Source organism: Ascaphus truei, chromosome 3 (genome assembly GCF_040206685.1).
Source record: "Ascaphus truei isolate aAscTru1 chromosome 3, aAscTru1.hap1, whole genome shotgun sequence".
NCBI classification, from domain to species: Eukaryota; Metazoa; Chordata; class Amphibia; order Anura; family Ascaphidae; genus Ascaphus; species Ascaphus truei.
Genome location: NC_134485.1, coordinates 389,016,112 through 389,028,495, shown reverse-complemented (window position 1 = coordinate 389,028,495; position 12,384 = coordinate 389,016,112). Strand labels below are relative to the sequence as shown.

The following is a 12,384-nucleotide window of genomic DNA, read 5'->3' as shown; positions in this document are numbered from 1 at the left end:
AATACCCTGAAATCACCTGAAATCAGGTGATCGAGATTGAATGATAGGCTACAAGAGCCTATATGGGACAAAACACCCTACAGGGAGTCAGTCTGAATATCAAAATAATACAAAATTATATACAGATTGGGCATGCTCAACAGGCGAGAAATGTTCTGGATCTTTAGCATGAATACCCTACAGCCTGCTGGCATTAATCAGGATTGGGAACTCATCCACTTTTTGGGATGAAGTTTTAAAAAATTTCTTGCATTATTTCATCAGATATAATTATCAGTTTTGGGGATACCATTCAGGTCTTACTTGTTGTGGTTTCTCCACATTTAGTTTAATTTAGTCTTGATTCTTTTTCTTATATAATTTATATTATTATGGTGTTTATATGTTTATATATTTATATATATATATTTCTACAATATTATTTTTTTATATATTATAGACATTATAGTTTATTAATATTTTGGTGTTTATATCCATTATGTCTTTTTTAACCTTTAACTTTATATTAGGAGCTTATATTGTTGTTCGAACCTTCTATTTTCTTTAGGCATTTTTACATATCTCTTATTTTGAGCTTTTTGTTATATTTATTCATTTTATAGACTATCTTATTTGATATTTAAATAGATTGATGGATATCTCTTTATATATCACAGTGTTTATTGTCTGGTGTGTATGTTTCTCTTTTTTATTTTTTATTTATTTATTCTATTTTTCATTTCATGTAGTTTTTTTCTTTACTATTTATTCTTTGCATTCATAAATATAATATGTTAACTTTTGGATTTTTCTATATTATTGTAATGATGTTCTTATTTTTGTATTTTATTTTTTCACAACATTCATTCATTATATACCTTTTATATTATATTGTCTTTATAGATATTAACACATTGTTTATTATTTATATTAGTTTGTATTTTGATATTCAGACTGACTCAATGTAGAATGTTTTGTCCCATATATGCTCTTGTAGCCTATCATTCAATCTCGATCACCTGATTTCAGGTGATTTTGGTGCCAAATACACTCAGTTCAGGGGGCTGTCAGGGCATTTAAAGATATCACTCACATGTTTGGTCACTCTTTGAAAGCACCCTTCGGGTGAGAAACGCTTCAGAGGACCTTTTTTGCTAATATGCGCATTTAATAAATTATCTTCGTTTTGGATACAAGCCTCCAGCCCTACTTTTTTGCTGTGATCAGTTCCTACTCTATTCCGCCTCATCTACTTCCGGACTGAAGCACGCCACGCTACACCGAGACCACAGAGACGTCATTACTGTGAGTTACATTCTCCAGCAGCCAGTGTATCGTCATACGGCTCCAGCCGCCTACACCGCTGGGTTGATGTCCGTGTACCATACGGGGTGAGCGTAGTTCCTATCTTCACTAACCCCCGGTTACACGGTTTAAGATTCCGCATGTCGGTTTGCAACGGGTCTACATTGTGAGCAGGACTTTTTATTGCTACATATATATATATATACATATGATGAAGTGTCGGTTACTGTTTCATGGCTTACATTGTCTCGGACTTGCTGTTGATATTATGACTCTGTTGATATACCCAGTAGCACCAGTGTAGGTGAAGATCCTTACTTCTCCTCATCCTACTATTTATATTTGAGTATGTATGTATATAGTATGCTCATAAGGATAACCCGTTACATATGTTTTGTGTAGTTGCCTTGAAAGTTTGTTTAAACCGTATTCAGAAAACGTTAATACTTGCCCAATAAAACGAGATTGCAACATGTGGGTTTTTTCTGACGCAATTGGGATGAATGTAATATTTTGGCTCTGAGCACCTCTCTACTGGAAAAGTCTGTGTGTGGAAACCTTGACACATGCATGTTACCAGGGGAGATACCGTGACACATCTACATGCTGTTGACGACAATGGTGGTTTAGTTATGTCGACACAAAACACTGCGTTATTCTTACAGAATCCATTTGTTTCTAAGGCCTTGCCCACGCTTCCCGCTGGCGTGCTCAGGCGCGCTGAGGCTCAGGGAAAGCGGGTGCTTTCCCTGGCCTCGCGGGTGCTTTCCCTGCGCGCCGTCAGGGGGTGGTTCAGTGACGTCACAGAGCTGGTTCGCCCTCATTGGGCGAACCGCTCACGTGACCGGCCCTGCTCGCCGGCAAGTGGGGAAATTTTGTGAACTTCCGCACACTTGCAGAAGCGTAGGCGAGCCCCTACTAAAGCCGCTCTAATTGCGACTGTAGGGGCTCAGTGCTGTGCAGGAGCGCGCCTCCGCCAGCAAGCGGGTAACATGGCCGTGGCCTAATCGCTGCATTTCTCCTGAGATTGTGAACTTTTTACCAAGAAGTTTTAGGGGTTACTACTACATGTTATATGCTTTTGCATGACAAAATGTGCCAGTTAAAGGTGCTGTTGTATTAGCAGGTGAAAAGTCACATTTTCTATTGAAATTCTACATTGCATTTTAATGTCTTTTATTTTGTAAAGATTTTACAGTGGGAGGAAAAAAGTTAACCGTAATAAGCCTGAATTTCTTTTGTACTATACCTGCCGCACCATACTGTAACTTTTCCCTGCTCTGCAGCAATTCAATACCCACTACTGAAAACCCAGCCCTATGTATTGCCCTGTTTGTTTTTAGTCAACAAGAAAAATAAATGGAAGTGCTGGGAGCTTTGGAGGAGTGTAGGCAATTAGGGAGAGGATTTCACATGCGGGTGAGAGTTTGCAGTAGCCCATGCTTCATCTGCTGTCATTGAGAAGCCGAATTCACACAACTCTAATGCTGCCAAGTACATAGCAGATTCGGTTGAAAAAAGACATATGTCCACTCCAACCTTTGTTTAATTCTGATTTTCCCATGATAAATAGACTCTTTAAATAATTTTGTTTACTAACCCTAGATCACCAAGTTAGGTAGGCTGGTTTACTTCCTGGCATTCGTTCACATTAACGATGTCATTATGACCTGGTAAAAGTGCAAGAGAAAAGCAGTGCTAGCTGCACAAGCAGAGCATTGTTTTCTATGGAGAGATTTCTCACCTGTTTTTGTTTGTAAATGAGGGGATGAATGCTGAGGTGAGGTCTCCAATGTGTGTGACTGTTGGTCATAGTGCTCTCTTGTTTTTAATGCTGAAGCACTCATGTCATTATTGCTGTTTTCTGTTTTTGTTGCTTTAACATGATTTAGTTTCACAGGTTTGAAGCAGGGGTCCCCTGGAGCTGAATCCCCTGGTTCCCGAGATACTAACCTGCGGCGGTGCTACCGGTACTTCCTGGTTCTTAAACCTCCTGTGGCACACAGCTTCCTGTTGGCTCCTGTGCCACGGGATATATAAACCTTTATATGGTTTACCCAGCCGGGATGGTTCTGGGGGCACCATCAGCGGTAAGTATTTTGGGAAGCAGGAGGTTCCTGGAGCTGAAATTAACGTGGCTCATCTCCAGGGATTCTTCCGCTTCCGACCTAGAAAAAACTGAAACTCTAGGCGGAACCACACCTTGAGTAGTCAGTGGTCCAGGTGTGTTTTGGTTTTGGAGACGTATAAGCAGATTGTTGAGGTTTTTCCTAAAATATCAAGTAATGAAAAATACTCTGATATATCTGCTAGATCATAAAGATACGAATACATAGCCCTAATCTTGAATTTTTTCATGCATTTTTCATTCCATCTATTATATGGTTCAGAGCTTGAGATCATGTTAATCTGCTTTATATTTACAATATTCATTAGGCACAAAAAAGTTTGTATCATCAAATATTCAGCAAAGTATATAGGAAGGCATCGTTTGGTAATGTGCGTTCAAAGATTGAGAAAGTAGCAAATGTTTTCCCTGAAAACACCTGATAAAATGAATATAAATTGTGAATGAGTCACTTTTATTGTTTGTGCGTTACAAGATGAAGTCTTTTTATTTTTCAGCTATGAATCAGCAGAGACTGAGCCAGAGTGCTCCAGTGAAATCCCCACCACCGCTAGCTCCTCAGAGTCCCCAAAGTGGCGTGATGGTCGGAGGCGGCAATCAGCAGCAGATGAGGCTCCAGCAGCTCCAGATGGAGAAAGAGCGTCTCCGACTCAAGCATCAAGAACTGCTTCGGCAGGTGAGGCCACAGGTTAGACACCGCCTTTTGATTTTCTTTACATGTTTGTCTCGTTATGTCTGTGTTGATTAGTGGTTGTGGGTTTATGACAGTTATTAGAAGTCCTAGTTTACAGTGAGCATGTAATGGTATTGTTTACTATGGTAACATTACTTAATCTTGTGTTTAGCGCTAGCGTCCGATTTTGCAGGCTCCTCATACACTGAAATCCCAAGTATAAGTCTTAAGAAGTATCTTTGGATGTCTAAAGTAAAACGCCAAGTAAGAAGAACTGCGTGTTTGTTCATGCATTTGATGTGTAGATTTGAAATCACAGCGCCCTTCAGAGTAATATGTAATCTCTTATTCTAGTGTAACACCTCTACCCCCGGCCAACAGAAGAGGGGCCACACCAATAGTGTTTTACTGTCTCCTAAAGTGAGATTTGCTTGTGTGTGCAGGTGATGCTCAGCGGTTTCCTTGTATCTCATGGTGTTGGAACCTCGTGCAGGGCTGGAGTGTTGAGCAAGAAAAGGAAAAAAGAACCAGGAACGTTCTTTCATTTTTATTAACTGTCCGAGTAGAGCAGCTTTCTTAACTTTTATTAACAGTCCGAATTCAGATTGCAACAGAACCGGTTTTCTGGTTACAAAGATATATCTTCTTGTTACATGCAGACACATACTCAGGTTTCCTCAACCATGAGGCTTGAAGGCAGAGTGGCTCTTTCTCAAGCTTTTCCCCTGCTGCCGAAAACAGCTGGAACCCTTTCCTGCAATTTCTTAGCAGCTCTTCCCGGTGTCCTCAATGAGCCCCTGTCTGAGGAAGCCACTTCCTGCTATGACAGGGTCCTGTTTTAGTGTAGTGTGTCTAGGGCCCCAAAACTGGGAGACTTGTCCTAACTTATTAAACAAGAAATGTTGCTTACCCTCTGTTATAGGGCTAGGAGCCCTGGGAATACCCTCAACGCGGGTCCACTTAAAGCTGCAGTTCAGTCTTTTTTTTTTTTTTTTAATTTTTTTTTTTACTTCAATAGTTTCATGTGTGCAATCTCTAATTACCTCAAGAACTGTATAGCTGCAGGTCAATTCGTTCTTCATGTATTGATAGGCGAAATTTGGTGACATAATTAGAGCTGGCATATGTTTATATTCTGCCTCTGTCACTCAGTGGAAGCTCATGAATATTCATGAGCACTCCTGCACTGACATGTGCTAGAGGGAGGGCAGGGCTCACAAAGGGGTGTGCCAGAGCTTGTGACAGGACATGAAGGGGCAGTGCCTTAGCAAATGGCTGTTAAAATAGAATACAAGAAAATTGGTCTTTCAAAGTTGTTTTTTTAAAAACAGAAAATGCTAAAAGTATTTTTTCTTACTACAGAACTGATTTATTAAAAAAACACACATGCAGGATATTGACTGAACTGCAGCTTTAAGATCTGAGGAAAATATCAAGGTATCAGATATTTATAACCTTTCACAACTCCTATTGCTGGGCAGTAAAAGAAAAGGACTTAACTGCTTAGTCATCCACTAAAGCAGGGGTGCGCAAACTTTCCTGTTTGCACCCCCCTCTCTGCTCTCCACCCCTGCTCAAATGTCTCTTCCCCCGCTCTCTGTAAAATACAGAAAGCAAAGCTTCTTGTGCCGTGATTTTTCAAGCTCCATTGCAGGGAGTATTTCACTCCATCTGGCATGAACTCTTGTGGCTTGAATGGCAAATAACGCTGGATTGGGTGCAATACAATGCATTGGAGCATGAAGGATCTGCCCCCATACTGAGGACATGACACTCGTTACGGTGAATACAAAAACCTTAAACTCAATGGTACAACGTATATATTAAAGCTACAAAAAAAACACTCTACAATGCACACGTTCTCTATTTTGAGGAACCGATAGAAAAAAGGGATTAGTCTTACAAATAGTACATTCATTTAAGTAACATTGGCTATTTTGATGGGACGCAAGTAGCTTTCCGTTTCTTAAAGCAAGTAATGTTTCATGACTTGAAATAAGTTAATGACCTCATTGGCCACAGTTGTATTAAATGCATAATTGCATGGATGGCTTGGTGTCTGTTTCATGTGAATAATGTTGGAGCTGAATGTTGTGCATAAAGCTCTTGTAGTAGCTGCAAAACATTCTTCTAAAGCATGTATCTACATTTCGTCCCAACTCAATAAGAACAGAATAAGTTCTGTTTTCGATATGTCTGGAAGTTTTATTTGGGGAGTTAATGGGAACATCCCAGCATTGCTGGCACCTTGTAGAGACCATACTGTTCTTGCTTGGACTCTGGTAGGATTTAAGACTGCATACAGTGCCCTTTTTCATGCAGAGCTTTAGCCTGTCTCACTCCTACACGAAACACTTCCACTTTGTGACCTTTTCTTGGAAGAAGAATGCCTGCTTTCTAGATCAGATGTGCTCAACATTGCCCCAACAGGTCAGGTTTTCAGGATATCCAGCTTCAGCACAGGTGGCTCAATCAGAGGCTCTCTGATTCATGAAGCAGGGACTGACTGGATTTGAGCATCCCTGTATCCCTGTTCTAGACCATGCTTACAAGATCAGAACCTTTATTGAACACGCTAACAAAATTAATATGTATTCTATGATGATATTTGCTATTATACCTGACACACTTGAGCCTTAATCTAAACGTGCATTTAGTAAACATCTTGTGTTAGAGGGGAGAAAAATAAACCGAGGGGTTGGGCTTTGATTGTTTATTGCCGTACATATTGCTGGATGGAACTGCAGCTTTACAATCCAGAACGAATTGGGTTATTCATTAAGGTCCATTACAGCTTAATCCATGCGATCCAGCATTAACTACCATGGTCTTCAATGGAAGTTTGTGCCAGACCAGGTATGTTAATCCATAACGGACCTTAATGAATCACTACCAAAGTTGTAAATGAAGGAAAAAAAGTTGGTTGTGTTTGCCATGCTGATTAAACACACCGATACTCAGTAAGCTCACATAAACCCCCAAAATTACCTGTCTGTCTGTCTGGTATATAATGTATACCCTGTTCATTTATGTAACTGTATTTGTAACCATGTATTATTTGTCTTAACTCTATGCCCAGGACATACTTGAAAACGAGAGGTAACTCTCAATGTATTACTTCCTGGTAAAATATTTTATAAATAAAAGGAGTGTTACTGAGCGTGGCACTGAATACTACAAAAAACAAAACACAAAGGGAGCCCAGAGCTACTTCCAATATGACAAAAATACACAGTGAAATATAGATATATATATATATATATATATATATATATATATATATATATATATATATATCAAACACACAAAGTTGTGCCGAAGTCTAATCACCCTTACTAATCCCAGATATGTCAATATCTGGCAATTGTAGCCTCTGGTGGTGCTAAGGACAAGTAGCCTATAAATCACACAAAAAGAACAAAGCAAGTCCTCTATAAAGCACTCAAATTGGCAAAAATACTATGTGAATGAACAGATGGACTTTATTAGTAATCACAGAAAAAACAAATGCATAAAAAATAAGTAAAACACGAAAAGTGATGCCGCTAAATTCCTATTAGAATAATGCTAACAACCAAAGTAAAAAAAGGATATAAAAAATAACAGATGAAAGTACTATATGTAAATACCCTAATGAGACAAGGAAAAATAAACTAAATGCCAACATTATATATAAACTATACCTAAAAGGATCTACGTAAACTAATAATCAGATAAACAACTGTGGTAGTAAGCTAATACTAAGCTAGGTGGAGAGTATATAGCCCCTAAATGCAAGGGAAACCAAGCAAATAGTACAGATACTAGCTCAGCTGCATATGGTGGAATTAAACAGCCATGATATAAAATGCATTTTAAGATTCAAATGGTGAGCTAGAAAAAAGCATAAGCATATTGTCAATGATCCAGCATATGTAAAAAAAAATATTAGGCATAGAGTCCTAGTCAAATGACCAAAGAGTGTCCAGTATCAAAATATAAAAATTATACGTACTGTATATGAATATGATGTAACATCCAATTTCAATGATACAAAGAAGTTGGGTTATAATATGGCATATTAGTCAGTTAGCAGCGAAAAGTGAAATTATACTCAACTGAGAGATGGCATCAATTTGTTGTAAGATGCCTGATATCTGTATGCAGGTCTTGACTACATAGTCATACCGAGTCTGACACGCCAGCTGTAATCGTGGTGCTCCATTTGAATCTTAACATGCATTTTATATCATGGCTGTTTAATTCCACCATATGCAGCTGAGCTACTATCTGTTCTATTCGGTTGGTTTCCCTTGCATTTCCACCTTGTTTAGTATTAGCTTACTACCACAGTTGTTTACCTGATTATTAGTTTAGGTAGATCCTTTAGGGCAGTGATGGCGAACGCGTGGCACGCGTGCCGCTGCCGGCACGCCGAGCCGTCTCTGTGGGCACGCCTTTGGATTTCGCCGTCAGGGGGGAGGAAGCCGCTCAATGCACCCGGTGGAGCCTGGTCTCTATGGCAACCGCGCGGCACGATGACGCACCACGAGCGGCCGGTCGCGGAGCGCGAAGGGGGGGGCAGTGACGTAGAAGCTTGGAGGGAGGTGGAATGGAGGAGGAGCCGTTAGGACGCCCACGCGGCCCCGCCTCTCGATCCCACCAGGGGGTTCTTGAAGCCGAACGATATTTCAGCGCGGGAGGCTTGATGGTCTGAAAACGCAGACGCGTAATGACGCAGAAGGGGGCGCGGCCTCCATTTAAAGAGACAGGCAGCGGGAGGGTGCAGGAGATGAGAGCGGCTGTTGAAGGCAGTCCTTTGGATTTCGCCGTCTATTCAAACCTACGCGTGCAGCGCGATGGTGAAGGCGGAGGAGGGCTCTTGAATTTACAGGCCACTGGCTTCCCGCTTGTTGAATTGCCTCCCCTGCGTGCCGGCCGGCATTCTACAAAGCCCTGCCCCGGCATACTCCTCCATAGTAGAATGCTAGGCTGCAGGGGATTGGGTGAGAATGCCGAGAGCCGGGGGCAGAGTATGAGCAGAGCACACCACACTACACTACCAGGGAGTAACGGTGCAGGAGATTGGTGGCCATTTGAGGAGGATGGGAGCAGCTCAGCAAGACGGCAGGGGATTGGACAGATGCCGGGTGGGCGGGGCCGCAGTGATCCATGGGATGGCAGTGATGTCACTGACCTGTGACAGTGACTGCCACGAGGAGCACAGGAGAAGGTGTGTCACAGTCTGGAGCTGCTCAGAGGCAGAGCTGCTGCTGCTGCACGTGTGACACAGTCTGTACAATAAGTACTGTAAGTGTAAGTAGCAACATATATATTTATAATAATGCACAACCATATTTCTGCTTTCCCCTGCTATTTATTTAGCACATTTTTATATTATATAAACAAGCCCCAAGGTCAGGTCAGGAATGACAATGAGGAATGTCCAATTAATGTCTTCATTTTTTATTTAATTTTAATTAATGTCAATAAATTATTTATATAATTTTCTGGGTGTGTGTCTCTGTGTGTGTGTCTCTGTGTGTGTGTGTGTGTCTCTCTCTCCCCCTCCCTGTCATCCTCTCCATACCTGTCACCTCTCCCTCTCTCTCCACCTCCCTGTCACCTCTCCCCCTCTCTCCCTCCCTCCCTGTCACCCCCCTCCCCCCCTCCCTGTCACCTCCCTCCCTGTCACCTCTCTCCCTTTCACCCCTCTCCCTCCCTGTCACCTCTCCCTCCCTCCCTGTCACCTCTCTCCCTGTCGCCTCTCTCTCCCTCTCTCCCTCCCTCCCTCCCTGTCACCTCCCTCCCTGTCACCTCTCTCCCTCCCTCCCTGTCACCTCTCTCCCTCCCTCCCTGTCACCTCTCGCACCCCCTCCCTCCGTCAGCTCCCTCCCTCCCTGTCACCTCCCTACCTGCCTCCCCCCCTTTCACCTCCCTCCCTCCCTGTCACCTCTATCTCTCCCTCCCTCCCTGTCACCTCTATCTCTCCCTCCCTCCCAGTCACCTCTATCTCTCCCTCCCTCCCAGTCACCTCTATCTCTCCCTCCCTCCCAGTCACCTCTCTCCCTCCTTCCCAGTCACCTCTCTCCCTCCCTCCCAGTCACCTCTCTCCCTCCCTCCCTCCCAGTCACCTTCCTCCCTCCCTCCCTCCCAGTCACCTTCCTCCCTCCCTGTCACCTCTCTCCCTCCCTCCCTGTCACCTCCCTCCCTCCCTGTCACTCCCTCCCTGTCACCTCCCTCCGTCACTCCCTCCCTCCCTGTCACCCCTCTCTCCCTCCCTCCCTCCCTGTCACCCCTCTCTCCCTCCCTCCCTCCCTGTCACCCCTCTCTCCCTCCCTCCCTCCCTGTCACCCCTCTCTCCCTCCCTGTCACCCCTCTCTCCCTCCCTCCCTCCCTGTCACCCCTCTCTCCCTCCCTCCCTCCGTCACCTCTCTCCCTCCCTCCCTGTCACCTCTCTCCCTCCCTCCCTGTCACCTCTCTCCCTCCCTGTCACCTCTCTCTCTCCCTTCCTCCCTCCCTGTCACCTCTCTCCCTCCCTCCCTCCCTGTCACCTCCCTCCCTCCCTGTCACCTTCCTCCCTCCCTGTCACCTTCCTCCCTCCCTGTCACCTCCCTCCCTTTGGGGAGGGGGGGCGCATGATTTCTGTTGCCGGCAGTGATGGGGGAGAAGGTAGAGAGAGAATGGGAAGAGGTAGAATGAATAATACAGCATCAATGGTGACACTATTAGATAAATATCATTATAATATTCTTTTTTAGTAATGTTTTTTGTTGTATTAATAATTTTTTTTGTGTCCCGGTTTTTCATTTTCAAAATCTGGTCACCATTATAGAGGGGCGTGTGAGGTTTAATTGCAGTGTTGGCACTTTGATAAAAATAAGTCGTTTTGGTTTGCAGTTTGGGCACTTGGGCTCAAAAAGGTTTGCCATCACTGCTTTAGGGTATAGTTTATATATAATGTTGGCATTTAGTTTATTTTTCCTTGTCATTAGGGTATTTACATATAGTACTTTCATCTGTTATTTTTTATATCCTTTTTTGACTTTGGTTGCTAGCATTATTCTAGTAGGAGTTTAGCGGCATCACTTTTCTTGTTTTACTTATTTTTTATGCGTTTTTGTTTTTTCGGTGATTACTAATAAAGTCCATCTGTTCATTCACATAGTATTTTTGTCAATTTGAATGCTTTATAGAGGACTTGCTTTGTTCTTTCTGCGTGTTTTCTATCTATCGAAAAAAGGGTCATTTATTTTAACCCTTTGGCCAAAGCATTATAAGCCTGCGAGCCACTTCAAGGCATGACCATAATATCCCAGGTCCTAACACTAACTGATTAAAATTCTTATTTACTTGTATAATTAAAGGAAAAATGATTTGCATTGGATCTGTCACAAAAAGCTGCATGAAAGACCTGTACATATGGAAAGTGGGGAAGGGCGAGCTTAAAACCTGGGGAGCAGGGGGCACTAACCTTCAAAACAACTGAGACCAGCTGGACAAAGTTAATAAACACACAGATACCCAGTAAGCTCATATAAACCCCAAAAATTGCTGATGCTGATTATCCTCAAACAACTAGTGACAAACGTATAGTCATTTCTGAAGTTGCGTAAAAAGGGTTAATTATCTGGGGGTTTTTTTTAAACCTGTTCTGGCCACTCCTAGAACTACACTAAAAATATACTGTAAAATTACTCATTGGTAATTATATAATTTCTAAACTGCCAGGTTATATTAAAAGGACCACTCGCTTTTGATATTAGCACAATGTCACAATTTAGAAAAATATGCACTATATTCTCAGATTATGTCAAAGTACTGTGCAGCATACAATCTTACACCAACAACAAACAACTCTGTTTGACAAGTTTCTGTTGGAAAAGCCAGTCTTCAATAAAGTAATATAGTTGTAGACTTGGGTCCATATTTACTAAGTATTCTTCTTCCATAAGACACCTTCCGGTGCTGGAAGATGCCTTACTGAGCCCATTCAAGTCAATGGTGTCTTATAGCAGAATACTGCTTAGTAAACATCGGCCTTCATTTTTCTTTTGATAAGAATAAGAATCCTGCACTATCTGCCTTTGAAAGATGATCTCCTTCCCTCTTCAGTTATTTACAATCCTATTCAAATACCGGTGGGGTTTCTGAGGTGCACATTGTCTGCCGAATATTGATACTCTTAGCTAGACGAATATTCAAATCACGGCAAGATCCCCTTGGACACATCTCGTTATACATCCCTGCCTCATAAATAGCCACTAATTAATTCAGACGGTACTATCCACAATATTTGTGTCTTTCCAAGCAAAAGTTT

General features: G+C 42.3%; 1 protein-coding gene across 5 annotated transcripts in view; it reads left to right on the top strand.

The window, feature by feature from the left end:
• Positions 1 to 12,384, top strand: part of YAP1 (Yes1 associated transcriptional regulator) — a 96,713-nt gene that overhangs the window by 68,712 nt on the left and 15,617 nt on the right. For 3 of the 5 annotated variants that reach the window (XM_075592429.1, XM_075592426.1, XM_075592431.1), the window contains one exon: positions 3,910 to 4,100. In XM_075592429.1, the coding sequence (XP_075448544.1) occupies positions 3,910 to 4,100 (191 nt within the window). The remainder of the gene's footprint in view (positions 1 to 3,909; positions 4,101 to 12,384) is intronic. The other 2 variants (XM_075592430.1, XM_075592427.1) reach the window with 1 other exon arrangement.